A 24,634-nucleotide genomic window follows, 5' to 3' on the forward strand; every position below is an offset into this window, starting at 1 on the left:
TGGCATCAAGTCAAAGGGGAGTTGATCGAAAGTCACCCAGGAATCGCAGGTATCTTTGATTGGAATGTCCTCTCCCACATAAAACTTCAATGACTACCCTTTATCGCCTAGGTAACATCACAAAAATGAGGCACACTGTGTCTCAAACAGAAAGGGGAAAAAAAAAAGTTCAACTGTTTATCCGGCTGCCCCAGCAAGTCCCTTGAACCACAATCCTGCTTCACGTCTGACAGGAAGCAGGAAATATTTCTATTTTAACACCCCCGCACCGGCCCCCAGTACAATCCTGAATGCAATTTAAAATTGTTTTCTTAACCTATGAGACAGAGTATGGATAACACCATCATATCTTTGAGACCACGTATTACCATATCCCACCATTCGGACACAACACTCTCAGAATAAAGGCTTGTTGTTGTTATAGTCTCCAAAAATGGGGCCAAAAAGGAGCCCCAGCCTTCGGCGTTTAAGCTCCTCTCTTTCAGAATCAACTCCCAGTCTTGGATTCGGAGACATAAATAAGAAATCACCGTATAAATTTCTCTCTGATTACAAAACAAGCATTTTAAAAACACAATGAGACAAAGTTAGTGAATAATTTTATTTATTACTTCACCAAAGCTTTTTCTACAAAGTGATGACACACTACTGTAACACTGCCTATACATGATCGTAGATCAAACACAAACTGATTGGACTCAGTTATGTTGCAAACTTTTTCTGACGGACAGGTGCAGGAAGCTTGGCCATGATGTCCAGCAGGGGGCGCTCAACCACGACCAGAGAATGGTCATCCAGCAAACTGACACACAAGAGGTGCTGTAGAACAGGGGAACATAAAGAAGAAAGAACAGTTAGAATGTTGATCAGTGAATAAGTATAGATTAAAACCTGAGTCTCTCCTGGTCTAAATATGTCATTAACACAATGCGGCTTCACCCCGTCTGTCCTGATCAAACTGAAAACACACACTCCTCACACACGTCCTGATGGACGGTGGATGGGTGGTTGAGAGGGAGAAGGTTCAATTTATTTATTCAGGACAAGAATCCAAGTTAGTTTTGCATGTCGTTAAAGCATTAACTCCACTATAAACACTCCTTTCCTTCCTAACATACAGAACACATTAGTGTCGTGGTCTGTGATGACACCAAACATGTCATATTTACACTGATCCCTCGTTACTCGCGGTCCCAGTCCTACTGTCGATAAATGACGACACTACCTTAAAATTCTTGCATATCTTGAAGGCGTGACTGTGTCTGCTCCTCTCCTTCTCGGGGAGACTCCTCAGTGTCATCTGATTGTAGAGGAGAGTCTTCTCCTCTGGGAGGGGCTGTGTGTGTAGGAGCAAACACATTTACACCTAGCACACACAAAGCGGCTGGCATCACTGACTCTGGTCACATGACCCACATACCAGACTCTGGTCGATGATGCAGAACATGAACATATCGTGCAGGAAGATGTGGGCTGGGTTTTTAGGACTGAAGGTGACGTGAGTGACGGGCGTGTCCCTCTCCAGCCACAGATGGTGCAGTCCTTGTCTCTGCAGCTTCCGGCTCCAGTCTGTGTATTCTTTCCGCAGCAGAGAGAACTCGAAGATCTGCAGCACACGTGACAGGAAACACACGGTATGACAGGAAACACACGGTGCGACAGGAAACACACGGTGCGACAGGAAACACACAGTGTGACAGGAAACACACGGTGTGACAGGAAACACACGGTGCGACAGGAAACACACGGTGTGACAGGAAACACACGGTGTGACAGGAAACACACGGTGCGACAGGAAACACACGGTGCGACAGGAAACACACGGTGCGACAGGAAACACACGGTGCGACAGGAAACACACGGTGTGACAGGAAACACACGGTGTGACAGGAAACACACGGTGCGACAGGAAACACACGGTGTGACAGGAAACACACGGTGTGACAGGAAAGACACGGTGCGACAGGAAACACACGGTGCGACAGGAAACACACGGTGCGACAGGAAACACACGGTGCGACAGGAAACACACGGTGCGACAGGAAACACACGGTGCGACAGGAAACACACGGTGTGACAGGAAACACACGGTGTGACAGGAAACACACGGTGCGACAGGAAACACACGGTGCGACAGGAAACACACGGTGCGACAGGAAACACACGGTGCGACAGGAAACACACGGTGCGACAGGAAACACACGGTGTGACAGGAAACACACGGTGTGACAGGAAACACACGGTGTGACAGGAAACACACGGTGTGACGACACCGGTGGTTCATCAACCTGACTGAAACATATGAACCAGTGTTCACCTGCTGGTCAGCGTGCACCACCACGAGGTTACTGGTTGTTGGGTGGATGCCTATGGCGGTGGGACAGGAGCTGTAAACTGGAACTGTACAGTGAAGCTACACACACACACACACACACACACACACACACACACACACACACACACAGCGTTAATGTTGTCATTTTGGCTACATTCAAAAAGATCACACAAAAGAATCTGTAGGGGTCACCTTCAGCTTTTGGAGGTCGTACACGTGGATCTCACAGTGTGTGTTGGCTGCAGCGAGCCATCTGCCATCCTCGCTGGTGCACAGCAGATGGACCGGCTGCCTGGAGGCTGGACCAATGCACAGAGGAAGTTTATATCAGTCAGTATACATTAAAATACTTTTTCTTAGCTTTGACATGCAAAATAGGAATTATCTTATTATAGAACCATTTCAGTGCTTCCACTCAACTTGTGGGTCCACAAGAACACTCAAACATAGCATAACAGAGACTAAACAATACTTAACAAAAAAGATGGATTTAATGTTTAAATATAGGATTTTCATCATTTTTCTTCATTCTAAGTCCCAAGATGTACAGTATTTTCTCAATTTCTTATAACTCAGTGTGCCTTATATATGAAGAACGTTCATTCAAGATGAGTTCTCAGATGCGTTTTATAATACAGTGCATTTCATGTTGAACGTTTTAGTTTTAAATAGGGCGTTCATTGGAGGTGCGCCTTAACGTGAGCAAAATACTGTAGTGAATGTCACGAAAAACATTGAAGGGTTTAAATTTTGACAGTACGATACCATTTACACTAATAATAGAGGTAGCCATCATAGTTACAATGACCATAAAGTAAAACAAGTTTACTGAACCAATACTTTATTACAGTGACCTGTTTTAAGTTCATTACGCGAGTACAGTGGTACCTCTACTTACGAAATTTCTTCCGGAAAGACTCATGGTACGACAACATAAAATGTTCCATCAGAATTCATCACGTTACATAACTGGGTGGAAACAAAGACTCAGACTCACCTGACTTTGACGGTTTGAGGGTGTGAAGGTGTTTGCACTCCTGCTGGCTGAGGGACACAACAGACACCGAAGAATGGTGGGAAGCAAAGAGTTTGGAGGAATCAGAAGAGAAGCACAGCTGCTGGGCTGAGCGAAGGTCTTTGGGTAGTTTGGACACCTGGGGGGGGGGGGGGGCAGAGAGGTTGGCGTCATCACGGTCCTCAACATTACAGCAACCTGATCAGACAGAGGAGGAGGTGAGGAGCTCACCTTCGTGATGCTGATGTTGTTGTACTGTATTGCATAGAGACGCACACTGGAGACAGTGGAGTAGGCCAACCAGCCCCCGCATGGAGACAAGGCACTGCTGCAGATGTGATCATCTCCCTGCAAGAGTGAGCAGACACGGCTGTAATCTAAATAAATACAGTCAAGGCACAAACTATACACGAAACCCTGGATGCTTGTGAATAATCTCTGCAGTACGAATGAAAAGATGAGAGGAGAACACACCTTCCTCTTCAGATGGATCAGCTTCTCTGGTTTTCTCTTCACAGGTAGAAAATCACCAGGCTTTCCTGTTCAGACACAGTGAAACTCACTCCATTACGAAACAAAAGATTAATGTCGAGTGTTTCCATGTAGGTTCCAGCGTGTGTGTGTGTGTCTGTGTGTGTGTGTGTGTTTTCTTTACCATGTCCTTCACTCTCTCCAAGTCTCCACAGCTCTAAATGGTCAGGGAACTGGAAAAGCAGCAGTGCTGCTTTCTTTGCACAACAAACAAGACTTTTCTACAAAAATACAAAAAAAAAAAAAGGCGTGTTACCATGGAAACAGTCCTAACTGATCGATGTATCAAAGTAAATTTCCCTGTAAATTAAATGTTAATGATTTGTGGTGGTGGGGAGACGTTTTCCCTCTACTCACATGTGGGAAAGCGATTTTGCGCTGCGCTGACGCCTGGGTGTTCTTCTCCACTTTGTCCAGCAGGGGGTGCACCACCAGCTGTGTGTCCATACCTGAAGGGATCAATACATCACCGTCATTCACCGATTTCACACACAGTTCACATTTAAAACGACTGAAAGCCAAGATGTACATACATGTATGTATGTACAGCAGTACCTCCACATACGAGTTATTTGAGACACGAGCGGAGGGATACGACATCAGTGAGACCGGATCTCGTTCTTTACGTGTTGGCGGATGGATACAGCATTAGTGAGACGTATCCCGTTCTTTACCACCCTGGCATGGTAAAGAGTGTTTACGTAACTTATATATAATAAATTATACACAGGTAAAATCTGCATGTCTATTTGTCGATAAAAAAAATCAGATTTTTTTGTTATAATTTAGGGGGTTTGGGGGGTTTTTTCAAGGCTGGAATGGATTAAAATGATCTGATTTTTTTTTTTAAATGGGGATAATTTGTCACTCACAGAATGGATTAAAATCGTATGTTGAGGTACTACCTGTACGTACAGAAGATAGAAGTTGTCAAAGATTAATACAATAAAGAGGCACAAGCACAGATCTGATTGATCTGACTCAAGTGGTCTCACTGTAATGAGATTTAATCAAAAACTAGACCCCTGTGAAGCCAGACTTCCTGTCTATGAGTGAAACACTACAGACACTTCACCACTGACCTCCGGACACCACGGCGGTCTCGGTGTGTGCCAGGGCCCTCACGTCATGCGTGTGGTTTTTAAAGGTCCTGGTTCTGATCCACTCCCTGTCCTGCTGGTTCACAGTGGATGAGAGGAACTGGAACTGGACCACGGTCCCTTCAGAAGTCCCAGCGACCAGACTGCTCTCGTCCTGTTGGGCATTTACAAAGTTCATCGCTGATACAAGAGCAATCCGCCTCAGCCACGGTTCACGTGAACGTACCTGTGACACAGAGAGTTCCAGGACGTCCCACTTAGTGACCAGGTGAGTTCTGATCAGAGTTCCTGTTACTCCATCCCAGATCTGGACCTTTCCCGCAGAATCACCGCTAACGATTGTGTGATCAGAGAGGAAGATGACGCTCCAAACCACCACCTCTCTGCTCTTTGATGCTCCACAGCCTCTTTCCACCAGCATCCTCTGTGTGGCGTGTCCTGACGGCAGGAGAGCAAAGGTCAGAATCACACAAAACACACGGAGCAATCTTCTCGAGTTCAGTTCAGGATCCAGAAGTACATCCTCACCCGTCTCTGCATCAAAGATCCTGATCATGTCCATCATGCCAGCAGCGATCAGCGTTCCAGAGGGATGCCAGGACAGACATATGATGCGACCTGTAAGATCACAGACATGATTAAGTCTCCAGCGAGGGAAGGCCGGATATGTGTGTGTTTGCAGAAGATGATGCCTAGAATTTCTCCATTTACATTTATTTCAATAAGTAAGTCATTAATGTATTTTATCCCACTGAAAAAAGCTTCTGTCATTATGATGCTCATATACTAGCTCATCATGTTTTTCTCAACTAAACAAAACACAGAATTAAATTTTTTTTTTACTGAATTGAGATGTTCAGTCTAGTGTACAAACATTTTTTGTTATTTACTTTAAGTGTTTTCAGGGTTCCTTCTCTCTGACAAGACCTCATTAAACATGTAGTCAGAGTGGCTCGGAGGCCAGATCAACTTTAATTTGGTTAGTTAGTCCTTTAATTTTGTCATTTAGGGCATCGTTTAGAAGTCTAGGAGGTCGCTTTGAATAAAAGTGTCTGCTAAATAAATGTAAATGTTGAAATGGTTTATGGTGCACACAAAATGATGGTAACTAGCTGTTGACACAGGCACATATTTCTAAATGAAACTTTATTTCTGAGACTTTAACTCGTACCTTTCTGCCTGTCCAGGTTTGTCTTAAACTGAATCCTGTCCTCCAGGATTTCAAACATCTTCACCGTCCCGTCCTCACATCCCACCTGACAGGGAGAACGTTCATGTGACTGCTCATCACAGTTAAAGGCCACGTAACTCATCTCTTCTGAATTGACTCACTGCTAGCAGTGTTCCCTGTGTGTTGCTGGTAATGGTCCAGATTGGTCCTCCGTAGGCCTCCACTGTGTACTTGGGCCTCAGGTTTTCCAGGTCGTACTCGGTGATCTCCCCATTCAAACCAGCGCCGAACAGACGCTGGCCCACCCAGCACAGCGCCTCCACCGTCCTGCCGTCCTGTCCTGGAATGATCTGGACAGAGGAATTCAGGGCCAAGCCTTTAACTGAGACTGAACCGCCCAGACGTCTAATGACGAAGGATGTTGTTGGGCACATGTGTCAAACACAAGGCCCGGGGGCCAAATGTGGCCCACCACATCATTTTATGTGGCCTACAAGAGTGTCTAAAAATAAATAGGTCAAAAGTGTGCTTTGGGCAAAAACTACATATCCCCCAATGCAGTAATTCAGCCCATTTTAACTCCGACAAAAACATTTTGATCAAAGTTAATTTCCTAAGTTGCGTTTGATTTTTCTTTATTCATTGATTACATTTAGTTACATTTATTAATTTTATCTTGCCATTTGATTACAGCCATGATGCTGATGAGTTTGACCCCCCCTGTGGTTTGATCCTTGATTGATGGAGTTCTTTGGGTTTAATAACCTGATAAATTAAAAGGATTAATGTTAGAACAAAGAAACTTTTTTTTCTGTGTAACTGCAGTATTTGTAAATTTTCTGTAATTCTAATCTATAATTTTTCCGTATTTTTTTATTTTAAAAAATTACATTACATAACAGGGAAACAAACACATTTTTTCTGTGTAACATGTTTGTAACTTGAATAAGTAATAAATAGTTACTTAACATTAAGGAGTAATTACATTTATTTGACATAACATTGAGTTACATTTAGTTACATTGATGAGTTACATCTGACCCTCTGATCGGTCACGCTGATGACTTTTGACCCCCCTGATGTTGAAGTGCAGCAGAGTCTGAATGACCGAGGGACACGTGAACGCAACACAGCACTTATTTAGCCGCAGCTTTCTTGAAACAAACGTGTTGAATGGAAACACGTCAGGAAGTGTTTGTTCCAGCAGAAATACTGATCTGTGTTACCTTCTCCTGGTGGTAGTGGTCGGAGAAGTTGAAGATCTCCACGGCTCCGTCCGCCCGGGCTAAAGCCAGCCGCTCCGTCCCCGCGTTAAACCTCATCGTCCGGATAGCAGAGGGCATGTAGTCGAAGAAGCGAACGCGGTGCGCCGTGAACTCCCCCATGTTCACCAGAGGAGAGCACAAGCGGTCTGTGTTCACTATAGTGAAAAACAGACGGGTTAGCAAAGCTAGCGGCTCCTCAACCTGCAGTCTGTCAGCCACGTCAGTGACGTCACGGGATTAAGGCAGATTATCTGTCAACAACTAGTTGTGTTTTCATCATTTAGTTCCGTTTACCAGCTGGTAGCTCCCTCCCGGCACTAAACCTCCTCTAACACGTTGGAAAACACCAGCAGTCACGTTGTGACATCTGAACCGGAAACGAATCCCTGAGACAGGAAGCGGGACGGAAATACGTCACCGAAGGGCCGAACACAACGGGCGGGAAATGCCAGCGGAGACGGAGCGGCTACGGGGCAACACGGAGACCGTCTGTGTGACTTCTGTCCACATTAATGCTACAGAACGGCTTCTTTCGACCGTCATCAAGAAAATGGTTCAAATGTTCATCAGGTATGAATGAACTACTTTAACTTAGAGGTCTGATAATTTAATATCTGAAAGGTTTTCCTGTCCCTGCCTTGAGGAGAACCGTGTAGCGACAGTGTACTGTACTGTAGTACTACATGTGTGTGAAGGTCCTGTCAGCCTGGTGCAGTGTCCACAGGAGAAAACATGAGATAAAGGAAAAGAAAAATACTGAGTTAAAAGTTGTTTTTTTAAAATTACATCTTTATTTTTAAAAGTTGTTTTTTTTATAAATGACTACAAGGCTTTAACATTTTGATAAAACTAAAATATAATATTCTTTTTTTCCCTTTTTACTTAAACAGTTATGATGTTATTAATAAAAACATTAAAATTAACATTTTGTTTGGTTTTTATATTGCATTATTGGCAAAACTCAATCCTTGGGTACGCTCCTACTGTATATTCTCTTATAAGTTTTGGGATGCATAAACGTCGTGTTGGGCTGCACACATTTTTCTTGAAGCGCATCCCAGGGATGCACTACTTTCTTCAGGTAAAATGAACTCTGGGTGTGTAATCAATGTGGAAGTCTGAAGGAAGTGTGTGATGTTGGTGTGTCGTCTGGCGCAGAGGCAGTGTGGACGGCAGCAGCCCTCCAGAATGGCTGCTGGTGGAGCTCCAGGGTGAGATGATGTCAAGACACAACTCTGGTCTGGCTGGAAGCGTGATGGGAGACCTCCTCTACACCAAAGAGGTGACCGGAAGAGCCAGAAGACACGCTAGTGGGAATGTTGTTAGACGAACTATAGGGTGATCTGATACCACAACCAGTGTAGTACCTGAGAATACCAGTGTGTGTCTATCAATTTGACATCAATTTAAGATACAATCCAGATATATCTGTAATCTGTGACATTACTGTTTGTTGTTGAGTCAGAACAGTCTGGGTCAGTAATACACAAAATGTATTACTTTGATCCAGATTAGACTAGATCTAGTCAGGATGTCATGAAGTCATTCTTGTCCAGTAATTGTGGGATTTATCCATGAAGTTTGAAAAACACAATTTGTCATTTTCCATGACATCCCACCCTGGATGCAGATGAGACCCAGATCACCACTATTTTTGGTCCATACTCCATCAAGATTGGAGTAGTCCTAATGTCAGACTAGCAGGCAAACCAATTCTGGGTAGTATCTAAAACGCAGTACCATTCTGTCGCTCACAACATCCCGGTTGTGTTGCTGTGTTTGTAATCCTGAACAAACGAGTCATGAACGTCTTTGCGTCGTTTCCCTGTTCACGGGTGGAAGTTTTTCTCACTCTGTCCACCAGGGGGTGCCAGTCCTGATCGTTGGACACCATATTCTGTATGGAAAACCGGTCAAACTGGAGAAACCGTTTGCTGTCCTCACCAAGCATCCCGGCCATCTGAAGGACAATTTGGGCAGCAGTGATGTCACACCGATGGAAACTAATGATGAAGGATCCACCTCAACGTCATATTCAGTGACCGCCCTCATCAAATGGAAACTGATTTTTAAGACGCGCCCTAAACCTATCATCACTAATGTACCCAAGAAGGTCTAGTGAGGCCCATCACTGAGTTGGAGATCCTGTCTGATGACCAGAAACTGATCCATCTCAATACATGATTTAGTTTGTGGCATCCAGCGCTGACAAGATCAAATTTCTTTATCAACATATTTGTTGTGTAGTTGGAACACTGAGCCTCATGTTGATAAACCAACAAAAGACTTTTAGGCTCCTGGTCATCACAAGTTAATGTGATTTTTTTCACAAATCCACAAGAAACATTTAAACCATACAATGCTTTAAATATTGTTGTAAAGGCTTGTTTCAAGAAAAAAGAAAATCACATTCTTTGTAGAATGATGAGTGTAGCTTTTATGGGGGGGGGGGTTATTGGATGTATAGACTGTACATTTTCTTATAAAAGGATTTGACATAGTAGTTCTTCCAGTACTACTATGATCAGACCCACAACCTGCTGAACTCACAACTCCACTCTATAAGACAGGCTTTCTGTTATAATTAAGTCTGTCAGCACGTGTTTAGACACCTTAATGGTTCAGTACTGTGTATTATTTCATTATTATATGTAAAATATTGCAGTGTCAGGATTAAAAACACTCCTTTCCCTGTTGAACTTGCAGAATTGTATAGATATTTCTTGAATAAACTGATGACTGATTCATGCTGATGTTGGTGGAGCATTCACAACAGAAGGTACAGATGCACTGCTTTTTCCTTTAACTATATTTGACCGTCCACAGACAGATCAGTGTTTTGAGGACAGAAGAGTCCTGCTTTTCCCAGGAGTCTTTTTTTTCTTTTCTAAAACAGCTGTGGACATAGAGATGAGTCCCTGTGATCAGGGCCTGGGAAAGGAAGCACTTTGGTGACGTGAAAATGGGAGGTTTATATAAAAAAGAGTAAATCCATCTACTCAGTGGTGGTTTACAATGTATTCTGTGTTGTGGTGGCAAGATAAACTGTCATTGGCTGGCTGTATTTTTGAGAAGTTGCTATCTTTTTATTAAGAAATCCAAGATCAGACGTGTGTTCGAGGTTACAGACTAATCCCAATCCCAACGGACACTCAAAAATGAGGGGTGAGGTTAAAATGAGGAGCTGTGATCGGATATAAATGATAGTCTTACAAAGCAGCTGGGAGAGCAGCCCAATGATAAACATTCAAAATATTAGAATATTTACAGCACCTAAGTCTTTTGGTTTTACATTAGTTCCACATTGGGATGGATCCCAGAGGTAAGAAGCCATTCAGTGTTTTGTTACCTAAAGGACAGCTGCTTTAAAGACTCACACCGACAGATGATGATTGCTTATTTTATTTTAACAAGATTTATGTTGTCAAAGAATGGCTTAATTTATCAAACTTTAAGCAGTGAAATTGTTTTTTGGGGCCAAAAAAGGTCATGTTTATGGTCAGACATGAGTGCGATTACTTGTTTACGTCCCTGTAGCCATTGACTGAGTTTGGCGAGCTGTTCGGTTAAGTTCACATAACGTAGCAAAAATACCCAGGTTGAATGTGACAGTTTAAAGGGAGTTGAAATTTGTTTATTTCCACAACACGAGGAGAGAGAATCTCTGGAGATGAGAGAGAACAGACCAAAAAAGACAGAATTCAGGCCACCAGACCAGAGCAGCAGGATGTGAAGATTCTGATTTAGAGAAGACAGACACAGGTCCAAACCGCTTCAGGCCTCTCGGGTTCCACAAGATCAATTTGGTTGGAGAGAAGAAAATGATTACTTTTATTTATTTATTTTTACATGTTGAATTTGATTTATTGATTTTGTATTGCCTTCAATCAATGACTGTATACCAGTCTAATGTGTAGATTTTGTAAATTCACATAATGATTACAGTACTGCAGCATCTTCCTTCAAACTAAGAGATAGAAACTTAAATATATCTAATATAAAGAGACTAAGAATGTCAATTAAAATAAGAGAAATTAAATAACAGGTTCCTAAAATAGAGAATAAACTTGAAATATAAATAGCATTAAAGCATCACAATTTTGCATACATTCATGTCACATTTTGTTGTTTTGTCTGTCTCCTGTCCACCCATTGGATTCTAGAGGTCTAGCTTTCTGTAACGTCCACAGTGCTGCACAGAAGATGGGAACACTGAAATGGCAAAATTAGTTATCTTTTATCTGCCAGAAAGTTTTCAGTATAATTCTGTGCCATGTGCATCTTTAGCCTACCTTGTGACAACAAAACGTTCTAGACAAAGCCTCCCCTCAAGTCTGACCTGGATCCACGCCTGGGTTTCAGCATGAATGAGTGCAGACATTCTAATGGTAGTTGCAGGTGCTACACAAATGGGCTCTTAAACGTTGTCCACTTCAACCTTCCAAGTGTATTTTGTGTCAGATGTGTTCTCTGGCTACCTTAATTTTACATCCAGGGAGCAATTTGTTGGGCAAAGGTAGGATCAACACTCCCTGCAATTTTTAGATGTCTACCTCTGTTGAATCGCATCCTTACTGATGAGCGCAACAGAATGAAAATGTCCACTCTGATGTCCACCGTATTTTTGTTGTTGTTGCCATTAACGGGCCAGATGTTTGTAGCCCTGTCAGAAGTTGACAGATGTGGAGAAAAGGAGAAACGCTGCAAATGACGCCAACAGGAAAGACCAAAAGACCACAGGAAGTGACATCAGAGCAAACTGTTCACTGAGTCTGAGATCTGCTGAGTCATGTTAACATGACTTGTGAAATCTGAATCTATGGGGTGTTAATATTACGTCTAACAGACTGTTAGCGTTAGCATCAGGCTAACTCCTCTCCTGAAGTCTAATCTTCATCATCTTCATCTTCTACAATGTGACCGATGCAGAAAATTAAATATATCATGTGTTTTAAAGTGTGTATTGAATATGAATGTTCTAATGTGTGGGATTGAAGCTCATAGAGCCGACCATTAATCTAAAAATAGAATTAGGCCTGTTGATTGATTTCAAAGAAAAAAAATCCTCTCCTTTTTTTTTTGGATAAATTACACTCTGTTTACATCTATTCATTAATTTTATGCAGCTGAGATTTTTGTTCATTTAAACACACCTGAACGTAACCTGAAGTCATGAAATGAAGTCATTAAAATGTAAAGACAGAAAATAAACCAAAGCAAAGCAGTTTTCATGTTAAATTAAACATCTTTGTTGGTCAAATCCTACTGAAACAATGAATGAACAACACTTCCAGTCAAATCATTCAGTTTCACAAATGCAAATTGGCACCTTATTTTTAATGATATGTAAAAGTGAGCATATGAAAAATATCTCTAGAGGACTCAATGAAACTTTGACCCCCTGGTGGTTGTAAAGTGAGAACTGGAGCGTGATGTACAACAATATGTTCAAGCTAAACATCACCAAAGATACATTTCACATGTCAGACTGTCTGTTGTGCCACATGAGAGCTGCTCCATCAGCTGCTAATTATTGTGCTGTTCCTGGTTGAAGAGTGTGTGGAGGGTCGTGTCTGAGGCTACAGAGGACCAAATATACCACAGAAATATCAATGCAGACAAAAAATAATTCACAATGCAAAATAGACACTTGGAGAGAAAAAAAAGATAACATCTAATAAAAAAAAAAAGAATGCATACAAATCAAACAAATCATATTTTAAATTAACTGTTTTGACAGCATTTTCTAACAGATTTTTACATTTTGTGATTGTTTGATATTACTTTGGCAGAACAATTTTTATTTGAGATATTTCCTGATTGATCACTATTCAATACCTCTAAACTTGAAATAATAAATAGTACAATTTTGCAATGTTTTTGTTCATTCATATTGTATATTATATTCATAGATCAGTGAATCAATTAGTAAACATGTATTTTCCTGTGCAGTTAGTTCATGAAGAATTTAAAATTTTGCTATTTCCGTGACACTTGGTCTTAATTTGGTGACGCTGACATAATTATATTGTAATCATTCAATTACACTCAAATTGTTATTGTGACAGAAGATTTATCAGATTCTCTGCATTTTCTGAATAAAAAAAATCAATTAAATCCTAATATAAGTACTGTGCAGGAACTCTGTCACATCAATGCAACGGATGTAAAAATTTTGCTTAAAGGTATGGTTGACAGAGTAAGTCTGAGTTGCCAAATCCTAGTAATATTTTTTTAAAGTAATAAATTATTGATCTATCCATCATCATGAGGGGTCGACGCTTATTCCAGCTGGAATTGGCAAAGAAGGTGGGGTACACCCTGAGAAGGCACCGTATCATCACGGGGCAGACTTGTACAGAGACATACAAACATTCCACTTTCCCACCTACAGGGTATTAGAGTCAACACTTTAAACCACTTACCCCCAAGAATAACTAACGAATATTTCATTACCATTTGGGTTTGGGTTATTGCTCATATTAGCAAGATTAACTTCATAACATTATAAATTTTGTAAATTTTAAAAATGATCACTTTCGCTTCAGTACAATGGGACCTTGTAGGATTGGTAATACCGATCAATTTGTTTATTTTCAGTCGTCTATCTGAAGGCGGGTCACGGGTTTACTGGAAGCTATCCCAGCTGACTGCAGGCGAGAGGTGGGGTACACCCTGAGCAAGTCGCCAGGATGTGGACATTGTATAAACCTCAGTTCTGTCTGTTATCTTCTCTCATCGCTGCACTTACATCAGAGAGCAACCCACTCCTACACTCAAGCTCCCAGGTTTCAACTCACAATGGAAGCCTTTATATTTGTATTTATTGACTGTTTAGTCAGCCAATCAGTTTCTTTGCATTCTTAACTGGTTAAAACTGACTTACCTTTATTAAAAGAAAGCTATGTTTTGACTACTAGAGGGAAAATACATTATTTATTGTTGTTCATCAGACTCAGTTCTATCTTGTTCATCCCATTTCATCTTTATTAAAATAAAAGACAAATAAAACTGTTGACTATTACGTTGTCATACCATTTTAGAACTACGCTGTTTTGTCACAGCAAACCTTTACCCATAAACTACCCAATGTTCTTCTGACCATGCCAAGTGTCTGAATACTTAAAAATGGGATCAGTTTAGTTTGGACTGGTTATCAAAGCCAAGCACCATGGAGTATGGGAGAGCTGTTAGAGTCATCTCGCATCTCCTCCTGCTGGAGATTCTTGTCACTCAGACTTCAGATTCACGCATTTTTAGCACCAGTGATGAAGATGCGTGTTCACAGTGTGCCACTTGAACCACTGACAGGGTCAAGAGAGATCTTGCTAGAATCATACTGCAGTAAAACTTGGCACAAAAATATCCTACCACTTTTTCTGTTGCAGTGTTTATGCCTCGGCATAGGGCAGGTGATACTGCTCTTCCCTCTTGTTGCAACGCTTGGCCACTATTGCCAGGTACAGCACTAATAAGATGAGCCAGTAGCAGGCGTAGAGTATCGTACCTGCTATCAACAAGGCTTTTTCTGTTTCACTGAAGGGCTCCTGTGTTTCACAGTAGACTGTATAGACTACACCTCCAAGCAGCACCAATACCCACACTGCAACAGGTACAGCACCTATGAAGTTGACTACAATCTTTCTGCGGCCTGAAGTGCCCCATCCACCCTTGTTGATGGTGAGCAAAGCAAATATTTTGGCAGGGAGCAAGCTGGTCATGTAGAGCAGAGAGTACAGAGACATGAAGATCATGACCAGACTACCACGAAGGAAACAGGCATAGGTGGCCTTCACCATCCCAACCAGCTGGACAGTCAACAAGAAGAGCAGGATGTTCCACAGCCTTCCACGGTAGAAGAGATGGATGACTGTGGCAACCAAGAAGAAGGGAAAAAAGCCAGTGACCACAGACTCATAGGTCATCCAGAGACTGTGCTTGTGGAACCACAGGGCATTGTAGAGCCACTCACGGAAGTAAGACTTGCTCCATCGAGTCTGCTGGTTGAGCCAACGCAGATACTGCGTTGGCGTCTCAGTCTGGCACTGCGATCGTGCTGTGAATTTTGTCTTGAAGCCAAAGCTAAGTACTCGATTTGTGAGGTGACGGTCATCACCAAAGCTGCACTTGGAGCCCAGGAAGGTCTGGTGGTACCAGGGCTCCATGAAACGCTGAAGCAAAGAGTTCCTGTACATTCCCAGAGGGCCGCTGATACACTGGACACACCCAAAGTAGGACTGGCAGGCCCGCTCGATGTTGAAGGCCATCCAGTAGCGCACACTGCTCAGGAAGGAGATCCAGGAGTCGTACTTGTTAAGTATCTACGGAACAAGAAGACACAGTGTCAGCTCTGGCTGTACTTTTACATGTTTGGTGAGATTTCTCTCACTCTTAAGTTTGTAACTGACTTTCAAACATTTTATTCTTGAGCCTTCATGATATTCATCATATCTTTCGCATCTCACCTGAACATCTCCGCCAACCCCTCCCACCATTGGATCTTCCTCAAGAATCTTTAACATTTCTATGGTGCATGCTGGATCTAGAACAGTGTCTGAGTCACACACCTGAGAGAGGACGAACAGACACAGGCTACATTAATGCTGACAACCAACGGTACATACGCATTGAGGCTGCAGGTGCAGTAGAACACGGAATAGTATTAGTGCTGAGCTCCATGTGAAAAAGAACAGGCTGCAGACGCGGCCAATTCATCACAATGGCACAGAAGAAAATCAGCTGTCGACATGACCTTTGCTCCACAGCATGGCCACAGAGGTCACGCAACAGCTGGGTGTGAAGAGTGAGTTGGTTTGACTATTGTATTCTTGTTACCTAGGTGAGAGCCTTGTAAGATATTAGGATAGTTTTAGTTTCTGGGGAAGAAATGTTAAAGAACTCTTAACTCACAACATACATAATGAGGCAACTGTTGCAGAACAAGTGGCCAATTATGAGCACCATATTTAGCTGGAAATGTCTTGTAGGCATAAAAATGTCAAGGACAGATTATGGATGAGGACAGGCAGATTGTTCATTTGGACTTTCATTGCAGCGTATTCAACCTTTGATAAATTGTTTTCCAATCATCAATCCACCCTAAATTTCTTTGATAAAACCTCCTTGCATATCAGACTCTTTGAGTCCAGTTTGTACCCCAAAGGAAATTTTGTGTTGCCATCACCTGGATTATTTAAAAAATAGAAACAAGTCTAGACTGACATATCCCAAGTGCTAATCTTTGAGGTTAGGTCATAATGTTGTCTTTAACTGATGTACTATTTTACTACTTCAATATGAAAACAAGTTTGAAGTCATTGCTCCCCTCTACGATGTTTTCTTTGTTGAGGGAATCTTAGGAGTAACTTGAAGCCCCCGTAAGCGCTCATACTGTCATCATAGCAATGAGTTTACAAGATATGTCTTTAATATTCCATGATGTCTGTGCCCAGACGGCAGGTGGTGAATACTACTTAACACTCTAAACACAGTTTTTATGATGTGAAAGTTTTGGCTTAAACATTTTCCCAGAGGTACTCACCACATCAAAAATCTTTCCCATTATTGGAATAAGTGGGAGTTAATTTTGGAACCACGGCTTTATTGTTGATTAATTCAAGATTATTGAATCATTTATGGCACACCTTTAAATCCTATTTGCAGCATAATGTTCAAATGGTGTGGGAGTAATGTAGCTGGCACAAGCCAGTGTCTTATTGTGCTGGTCCCAAGCCCGGATAAATACAGAGGGCTGTGTCAGGAAGGGCGTCTGATGTAAAACTTTTGCCAAATCAAACATGCAAATCAAATCTATGAAGGTTAGCCGCAGTAAGACAGAGTACATGTGTGTGAATGAGAGGGACCCAAGTGGAAGAGTGAGGTTACAGGGAGAAGAGATCAAGAAGGTGGAGGATTTGAAGAACTTAGGGTCAACAGTCCAGAGCAATGGAGAGGGTGGAAAAGAGGTGAAGAAGCGTGTCCAGGCAGGATGGAACGGGTGGAGGAAAGTGTCAGGTGTGATGTGTGATAGAAGAGTTTCAGCTAAAATGAAAGGAAAGGTGTACAAAACTGTGGTGAGACCAGCGATGTTGTTTGGTCTAGAGACAGTGTCACTGAGGAAAAGACAGGAGACAGAGCTGGAGGTAGCAGAGATGAAGATGCTGAGGTTCTCTCTGGGAGTGACCAGGATGGATAGGATCAGGAATGAGTCCATCAGAGGGACAGCACATGTTAGAGGTTCTGGAGATAAAGTCAGAGAGGCCAGACTGAGATGGTTTGGACATGTCCAGAGGAGAGATAGTGAATATATTGGTAGAAGGATGCTGAGTCTTGAACTGCCAGGCAGGAGGCCTAGAGGAAGACCAAAGAGGAGGTTTATGGATGTAGTGAAAGAGGACATGAAGGTAGTTGGCGTGAGAGAAGAGGATGCAGAAGACAGGGTTAGATGGAGGACACTGATTGGCTGTGGAGACCCCTGAAGGGAAAAGCCCCAAGGAGAAGAAGAAGGAGTAGTTACATTTTTTTTACATTACATCGAGTTATATTGAGTTACATTTATAAGTTACATCTGATCTTTTGAGGACAGACACGCTGATGTGGCGCTCGGCGAAAATGAGTTTAACACCCCTAACTTAGAGCATGTAGTGCTATGGATGTAAACTGATCACCAATCACTTCTCCTGCTCTAGTTATCGTTGATAATGCCGTACAAGACCGAAAGCCTCTGCCCCAATCATAAAAGACACATGATCACTCTGTCTTTAAATCAGACAAACTGGACCTAAAATCAGCTAAGCAGCTTTTTAAATGAGGATCTTTGTCCTTTCTTTAATCTCTTGCAACTTTTCAATGATTCCACCTTTTCTCTGAGCTCTGTCACTGCAGACCTACAGGCCTAGTATCCTGTTTTTGTGCTCCTTACCTGCACATAATCCACGCTGTCCCCCAGCGCTTTAAAGGCAGTGTACATCACCTCTCTTTTCCCTCCCCACTCCTGCATGATGCAGGAGTACCGGCAGCCTCTGACCAGGCGAGCCACTCGTGCAGCCTCCTCCATGTGCACTGTACTCGTCCCACCACGCCTGACCCCTCCCTCTCCACTCCCATCACTGTGATAGTTTCCTTTCCACACCATACTGCCAGCCTGGTCAGCTCCACCCATCACCTCCTGGAAAATATCCATCATGTAGCGGTCCTCAGGCCGGTTTCCGTCCACCACCAGCACCACCCTCAGTCCAGGGAAGGAGATCCTACGAATACTGCGCAGGCACTTCCTCAGGTAGTCCGGGTCCTCCTGATAGGCAGCAACACAGAGGGCTACAGAGCGACGGAGGTGCTGAGGCTGGGAGGGGCCTCTCATCCGTCGATGCTCCAGGAAGGCGAAAAGACTCTGGAGGAACAGGTGGAGGGAGAGGAAGGCACCGTAGAGGCCAAAGGAGAGGTGGTGCTGCTCGGTGTGGATGAACTGGTAACCTTCATGACACAGCGGGAACCAGTAAAAAAAAACACACAAAAAACATGCACATCACTGATCGGATCGCTTTTGGTATGTTAGTGTTTGTATGATTCAAATGAAAAACCTGTGACGTAGGCCAGTAGGATGGTGAAGAGCACCACCGCAGCAAACAGGGTGGTGACGATGATGTTGAGCACATTCCTGCAGCGAGAGGGCATCTGGAGGGGGGCAAGAGGGAAAGAGGTGCAGGACGCTTTACAACAATGTCATTACAGAGGTGTCCATTTTAAAAGTTGTGATTGTTATTTCAGCGACCTGCTTAAAAAAAGACATCCAAGATATTATGGCAAGAAATAAAGAGAAAAAGAGAGGGAGGTTGGCACACGGCGATGGGCGAGTGGGAAAAGACACTAGTAGAAGAAGAAAGGAAGAAGAACCACCTTCATTCATCTCCTGTAGAGGAAATTATTTTATATACAGTATTTATATACATTTACATACACTCGTGACTTCACCTCATCACGGATTTTTAGCAGGTAGTCACGTGATACCGCACCCGCATTCTATTGGCTGAGGGCATTTCCGTGACTCTCACACAAAAGATCAACAACAGTCTATCAGAGTGTGGGAAAAGGTGATTCAATAGAAGGTGGTTTAATGTCAGTATGGGGGGGGGGGGTCATACATGTTTAAATTACTGTAAATAATTAAACAAGTAGTTTGTTGCTTTATCTCGGAATTTACTTTTTGCAGGTGGTTCTTGGAACGCATTGACTGCAAGTAACGAGGGATTACTGTACTCCTGCATTGAATCCATTTTACTAGTACACTAATACTAGTACTTTGACTATTTTTTTTTGTGTTAAATTCAGTATAATTCTTATATTTTAACTCCTCCTTTTTCAGTTACAAATACAGCGTTGAAAAGAAGTTAGAGAAAGTACCATGAGCGTTAAACATTGTGAAAGCTGAAACCCCATCAGCTTCTGAAAACGTTACTGTGAAGGAATTTTAGAATTATCTGGAAGCAAACTCTAGTGCATGTCTTTTAAAGTAAGGTCGTTAAACTGATGCGTCCTCATCAAACATGTTGGTGAGTTCAGGACACTCTGCAGGGCACTTCAGTGGAAAGTGAGACCTCACCCCGGCCGGCAGACGTGAGGAAGTTCAAGGTGTTACTGAGCACATGAAGGTGTCTGCATCAACACGGCCTGGAGAACATGTCAGCAGAGCCCCCGGCCTCTGGGGGTCCTTTGAGGCTCCGACAGAGAGACCTTTAACTCCTGACTAGTCGACCCGCGTGTCATTTCCTGTTTGTTCCCATTTAAAGGGTTAATCAGCCACCATCGGCTGAGGTAACACCCTCCGCAGGTACGTTGTGGAGACTTATTGTACTGTAGTACGAGAGAAAATACCAAACGGTTCACCAGTGGTTTACAGCTTCAGGAACAGTCCTTTCATTGTGGTTTGTCGGATTGTTTGATTATCAGAACACCTAAAAACCTTTCTGGAGAGACGTGAATTAAATTTTAGGGAGAAATGGTCCTTTGAACAGGGAAGACATATAGATTTACTTTGAGAAGGATTTGGATTAAGTAAACTTCTGAGACATTTTCTTTACCTTTGGGGGTGTAGGCTCTTTCTTTATTTCTGTTCATGAATACATATTAGTGAGTACAGGCCCCTGTAGCACACACAATTCCCTCATGGAAATGTGTGTGTGTGTGTGTGTGTGTGTATATATATATATATATATATATACACACACACACACACACATATATATATATATATATATATATGCACATACACACACACACACACACACACACACACACACACACACACACATATATATATATATATATATTTTTTTTTTTATAATAGTAAAAATAATACTAAAAATTAAAATAATTCGTTCCTATAAAATAATTTGGGGAAATTTGTTTACACAAGAGAGAGAGAGACAGAGAGAGATGGTGGAGTGAAGGGCAGCTGTGTGGGGGCACCCTGGAAGTGTTTTTTGGGTTTAGTGCCTTTCAGCAGTGCTCCGACAGTGAACTGGTCATCTTTCCAGCTATCAGTTCACACTCCATATTTTGGTCACCGGTGGACTGGGGGCGTGAGGCAGGGTACACTCTGGGCGCCACACCAGTGCACCGCTGAGTGCACCCCCACCTCCAGAAACAAACCTTAGGACAATTTGGAGGTTTGTTTCGGGAGGTGGGAGGAAGCCGGAGAACCTGGAACTACCTTGCTGTGCGGCGGTTCCACCGTGCACGGGTTTTGAATTTAATTTAGTTTTGATATTAACATTGAGTCAACAGGGACACTCTGCATCAATCGTGACAATATGTGACGACATGTTATTAATATATAGATATTTATGTGTTTAATTACTACCTTCTCGATCATTTAATATTGCTGCTGCTCCTATTGCTGGAACACCTGCTCATATGTGATCCACATTCACTAACCCGAAGTGAAAAGGCTTCCAGTTGTACCTCTTTCCTCACCTTTCCTCACCCCTCCACACCTCACCCCGTGGGGCCCCTCTTCCTATTCCTCTCTGGTCTAATAGCTGGAAATGAAGGCAATCCAGGCTGTGGCCAGTCATCAGCAGTAGTCAGTGTGAACCAACAACTCTGTGCTGTCCTTCATGAAACGACCTCCTAGAACAGACTGGTACTCATGTCCTCCAGCTCCGTGAGACGCTCTAGCACAGAAACACCACCTACCTCTGGGTGGATGGACAGATCTACATCCTCACACTGTTTCTGATGCTGTTGACACGGTTTTTCTCCTGCTGCATTCAGTATCATTCAAAATAAGAATGTCTGATATAATGACAAGACAATCAGGTACTCTCAAGAGGCTCAGTGTCTCTTTGTCGGAAGGAGAGTCTTTTCGTTGGACTTGAAGAAACCTATTTTGGGTTCCATCCAGATGTCAAGAATGAATTTTATAGTGATAATGTCCACATTTACCTGAGTTCTGGCCTAAGATCCAAACACAAACAAACAAACAAACAAACAAACAAACAAACAAACAAACAAACAAACAAACACACACATACACACACACACACACACATAGACACACACACTAGTGACAAACAACGTGGTCCAGGCAAAAGAGATTCATACTGTCCAAATAATATTACGAAAAGATGCAGGTAAAATGAACAAATGTTAAAACTGAAATTTCCAGGTGAAAATCAATCAAATGACCCTTAGTTGCACTCCTTCATGAGGAGGAGCCCTGCCTCAGCGGGGGCAGCCAAACTACATTGCCTGTGAATACCCTCGCTGGGGGCAAGGAGGGGGAAGTTTGTTGCCCAAGGACGCAAGATGGGGGAGTGGGATTCGAAACACCGATCCTACGATCATCGGATGACCTGCTCTACCACCTGAGCTACTGGTGCCGCTATTTGTCTGATCAATCAATTAGTCAATCAACTTTATTTGATATAAGGTCAAATATGTCAAAGTGGGGGCCGGATCCGGATGCTGTCAGCCAATAGAATGCGCGTACAGTATCAGGTGACTACCTACTAACAATTGGCGCCGTAGTGAAGTCGCGCGTGTTGATGCAGTGCTTAAAAATGTGTCCTAACAAACATTTATTGGTTATTGGGTTTGGTATTTGTGTCGTGTTGCTCTGCTGTGCTTTTATATGGCAGGAGGCGGGGCAAAACGTTTGGGCGGAGCCTCGTCTCCACACCTCTACCTGATCAGACTGATTAGCCTGAGGCTTTTTAAGACGGCTTTTCCTTTGGTTTGGGGCCAGGTTGTTTTATATCCTTGCTCGCGTCTCCAGTTTGTTGGATTTGTTGAGTTTTCCTGTGTTTCCTGGATTTTTGACTGACCTGATTGAACTATGACTGAGAGCTTCTCTCCTGGTGTCCTGCATGTAGGTCCTAACCTGCACCTCCTGACGAAAATAGAACTTCTGACTAGTTTTCGTATGGGTTAGTGTTGATCATACGGCTCAACAAGTCTGTAAACCCTAGCTCCAGGATATTTGGAAGCAGAAAAAAAAAGCCAAAGTAGGAAGTTTTAGCATGAATAAGGAAAATAACATGTAAACATCCTCATAGGAAAGAAATGTAGGTGTGATCTGAGATACTTCAGCCTGTCTGGAGTTCTGATTTTGTGGTTGGATGAGGATGTGTAGTGGATCAAGACTGCTTCACCTGAATGCTCACTATACATGGAGTCAGTAGCAAGGCAGAAAACAGCAGGCTTTGTATGAAGGTCCAACACAGCTGTGATGCCATGGAAAATCAAACACACCAGCATTTTCTTTAGAGATGCCCACAAACAGACACTTTCTGGTGTTCGTGTTTCCTAACCGTCAGTCTGTGTCCTCAGAGCAAAGACACAACATCCATTAAATCCAATTAAAACACAAGTCAGCAGCGATTGTGAACTTCATCTCTCTCTGTTACACACACACACACACACACACACACACACACACACACACACACACACACACACACACACACACACACGCAATGTCTGGCAGAAAAAATATTTTCTCTACCTCATTTTGCAAACACGTTCACCACACAAGGCTGAACACACTCGACCCTTTGTCCCGGGTTTTCTAACTAGTCTGTCATGTTCCCTGAAGTTTCTTAATCCAATTTTTCAGAAGTGTCGCTTTCACAGAACAATTTAATTTAAACAATTTAATTCATTCTCTTTTCATCAAACCTTTATATGTACCTGAAGTTGAAGCATCACTTAAATCTAGACTTCATCCTCAGATTAAATGGTAATCTGGCCAGTGTGAAGAGTTGAAAGGTCCTTTTATTTTCATCCCTGTACAAATTTGCTTCTCTATAAACACAAGTCCTTACCTTTGTGATCCAGTGGACCCTTCGTCTTCGTCTCCCCCTCAGGACTCCCCCCAGATCTCCGACCGCCTGGTCCGTCTGCGGAGCCGGGACATCCAGCCCTCTCCTCTCCTCAGCACAGCCCTCTCCTTGTTCTGTCCCCCTCCTTCCACCAGCTCACACTACATCTTTATTCCAGCTTGCTCGCTTAATTCACAAGATGCCACATCCAAAAATACAGCAGGCAGCTTTAACCACCACCCTCCACCTCTTCTCTGAGCCAGCCTCCCTTTGCCTCCTCCTCTTCCTCCTCCTCCCCCTGCCTCTATCACCCAGGACTGTCCCAGGGCATGAAGCCCCCCGACTGAGATGTGATCAGTGGTGGTGCCGCTGCAGGCTTACATGTGCAGATTACAGGTTGGCAGCAGCTGGTTGGGCCTCTCTGGCTTCTCATCTTCACCCCTGATCTCCACCAATGTGATAATGAAGTGAAGACTGAGCACCACAGCAGGTAGTTAGATCTTGTTGAAGTCAGTCATGTTTGTTCCCCCAGGTTTCCTCACCCCCTATTCCTCTGTCCCGTGTTCAGATATCAACTTTTCTCTGCATTCTGTGTTTGCAGCAGGACCCCAGTCCCTGTCCGTCCTCCGCCCTACCGTCCCTCCTGCCAGGCTGGTGGACCAAAAATGCTGAGCTTCTCCTCTCTTGCTCCACTCTGTCTCCTTTAAATTTACTCTCCTTAGCTCACACCCCCCCCCACCTCCCTGCAAAGCCAAGCAAGCTCCCTATCTCTCTGCAATGCAGCCAGCCAGCTGCCTGCAACAAGCCTGTGGACTGTTTGACCGGAGCGCCCCCCACCCCCTCTTTTCCACCTCTCTGCCTGACTTAAAGCATCCTTTATGGATTCATTTATCCCCGG

General features: G+C 43.2%; 3 protein-coding genes across 4 annotated transcripts; 1 reads left to right on the forward strand and 2 right to left on the reverse strand.

Annotated features, from left to right (window-relative positions):
• Window positions 1–600: 600 nt before the first annotated feature.
• utp4 (UTP4 small subunit processome component) lies at window positions 601–7,806 on the reverse strand. Its single transcript, XM_068312852.1, has 17 exons — window positions 7,712–7,806; window positions 7,379–7,572; window positions 6,314–6,502; window positions 6,153–6,237; window positions 5,510–5,599; window positions 5,208–5,419; window positions 4,964–5,135; window positions 4,239–4,330; window positions 4,006–4,102; window positions 3,825–3,889; window positions 3,582–3,698; window positions 3,333–3,489; window positions 2,528–2,634; window positions 2,318–2,413; window positions 1,421–1,606; window positions 1,226–1,336; window positions 601–819 (listed from the first exon to the last, which is right to left on the reverse strand). Exons 2-17 carry the CDS (start codon window positions 7,535–7,537, stop codon window positions 703–705), a joined length of 2,052 nt encoding a protein of 683 aa, XP_068168953.1. The 5' UTR covers window positions 7,538–7,572; window positions 7,712–7,806; the 3' UTR covers window positions 601–702.
• On the forward strand, window positions 7,539–10,119 carry chtf8 (CTF8, chromosome transmission fidelity factor 8 homolog (S. cerevisiae)). The gene is made up of 3 exons (XM_068312853.1): window positions 7,539–7,987; window positions 8,576–8,699; window positions 9,282–10,119. The coding sequence occupies exons 1-3, from the start codon at window positions 7,863–7,865 to the stop codon at window positions 9,534–9,536; spliced, it is 504 nt and encodes a 167-aa protein (XP_068168954.1). The 5' UTR covers window positions 7,539–7,862; the 3' UTR covers window positions 9,537–10,119.
• A 976-nt stretch (window positions 10,120–11,095) lies between these two features.
• On the reverse strand, window positions 11,096–24,395 carry has3 (hyaluronan synthase 3). 2 transcript variants are annotated; one of them, XR_011035268.1, is made up of 6 exons: window positions 23,740–24,395; window positions 18,997–19,090; window positions 18,339–18,889; window positions 15,883–15,984; window positions 11,710–15,738; window positions 11,096–11,629 (listed from the first exon to the last, which is right to left on the reverse strand). XR_011035268.1 is itself a non-coding variant. In XM_068314154.1 (5 exons), exons 2-5 carry the CDS (start codon window positions 19,088–19,090, stop codon window positions 14,809–14,811), a joined length of 1,677 nt encoding a protein of 558 aa, XP_068170255.1. In that variant the 5' UTR covers window positions 23,740–24,395; the 3' UTR covers window positions 11,096–14,808. The 2 variants fall into 2 exon arrangements, 1 of the variants encoding a protein (XP_068170255.1); XM_068314154.1 differs by having other exon boundaries at window positions 11,096–15,738.
• Window positions 24,396–24,634: the final 239 nt, after the last annotated feature.

Source organism: Antennarius striatus, chromosome 4 (assembly GCF_040054535.1).
Source record: "Antennarius striatus isolate MH-2024 chromosome 4, ASM4005453v1, whole genome shotgun sequence".
NCBI lineage: Eukaryota > Metazoa > Chordata > Actinopteri > Lophiiformes > Antennariidae > Antennarius > Antennarius striatus.

Coding starts and splice junctions, on each gene's coding strand:
- utp4 (XM_068312852.1), bottom strand. CDS start 7,537: ATGGGGGAGTTCACGGCGCACCGCGTTCGCTTCTTCGACTACATGCCC. Junction 2,635..3,332: donor CCTCAAACCGTCAAAGTCAG/GTGAGTCTGAGT, acceptor GCATTGGTCCAG/CCTCCAGGCAGCCGGTCCAT. Junction 2,414..2,527: donor ACGACCTCCAAAAGCTGAAG/GTGACCCCTACA, acceptor GTGTGTGTGTAG/CTTCACTGTACAGTTCCAGT.
- has3 (XM_068314154.1), bottom strand. CDS start 19,090: ATGCCCTCTCGCTGCAGGAATGTGCTCAACATCATCGTCACCACCCTG. Junction 18,890..18,996: donor CCTACTGGCCTACGTCACAG/GTTTTTCATTTG, acceptor TGTGTCATGAAG/GTTACCAGTTCATCCACACC. Junction 15,739..15,882: donor GGGTTGGCGGAGATGTTCAG/GTGAGATGCGAA, acceptor CTTGTTCCGTAG/ATACTTAACAAGTACGACTC.
- chtf8 (XM_068312853.1), top strand. CDS start 7,863: ATGCCAGCGGAGACGGAGCGGCTACGGGGCAACACGGAGACCGTCTGT. Junction 7,988..8,575: donor ATGGTTCAAATGTTCATCAG/GTATGAATGAAC, acceptor CGTCTGGCGCAG/AGGCAGTGTGGACGGCAGCA. Junction 8,700..9,281: donor ACCTCCTCTACACCAAAGAG/GTGACCGGAAGA, acceptor TCTGTCCACCAG/GGGGTGCCAGTCCTGATCGT.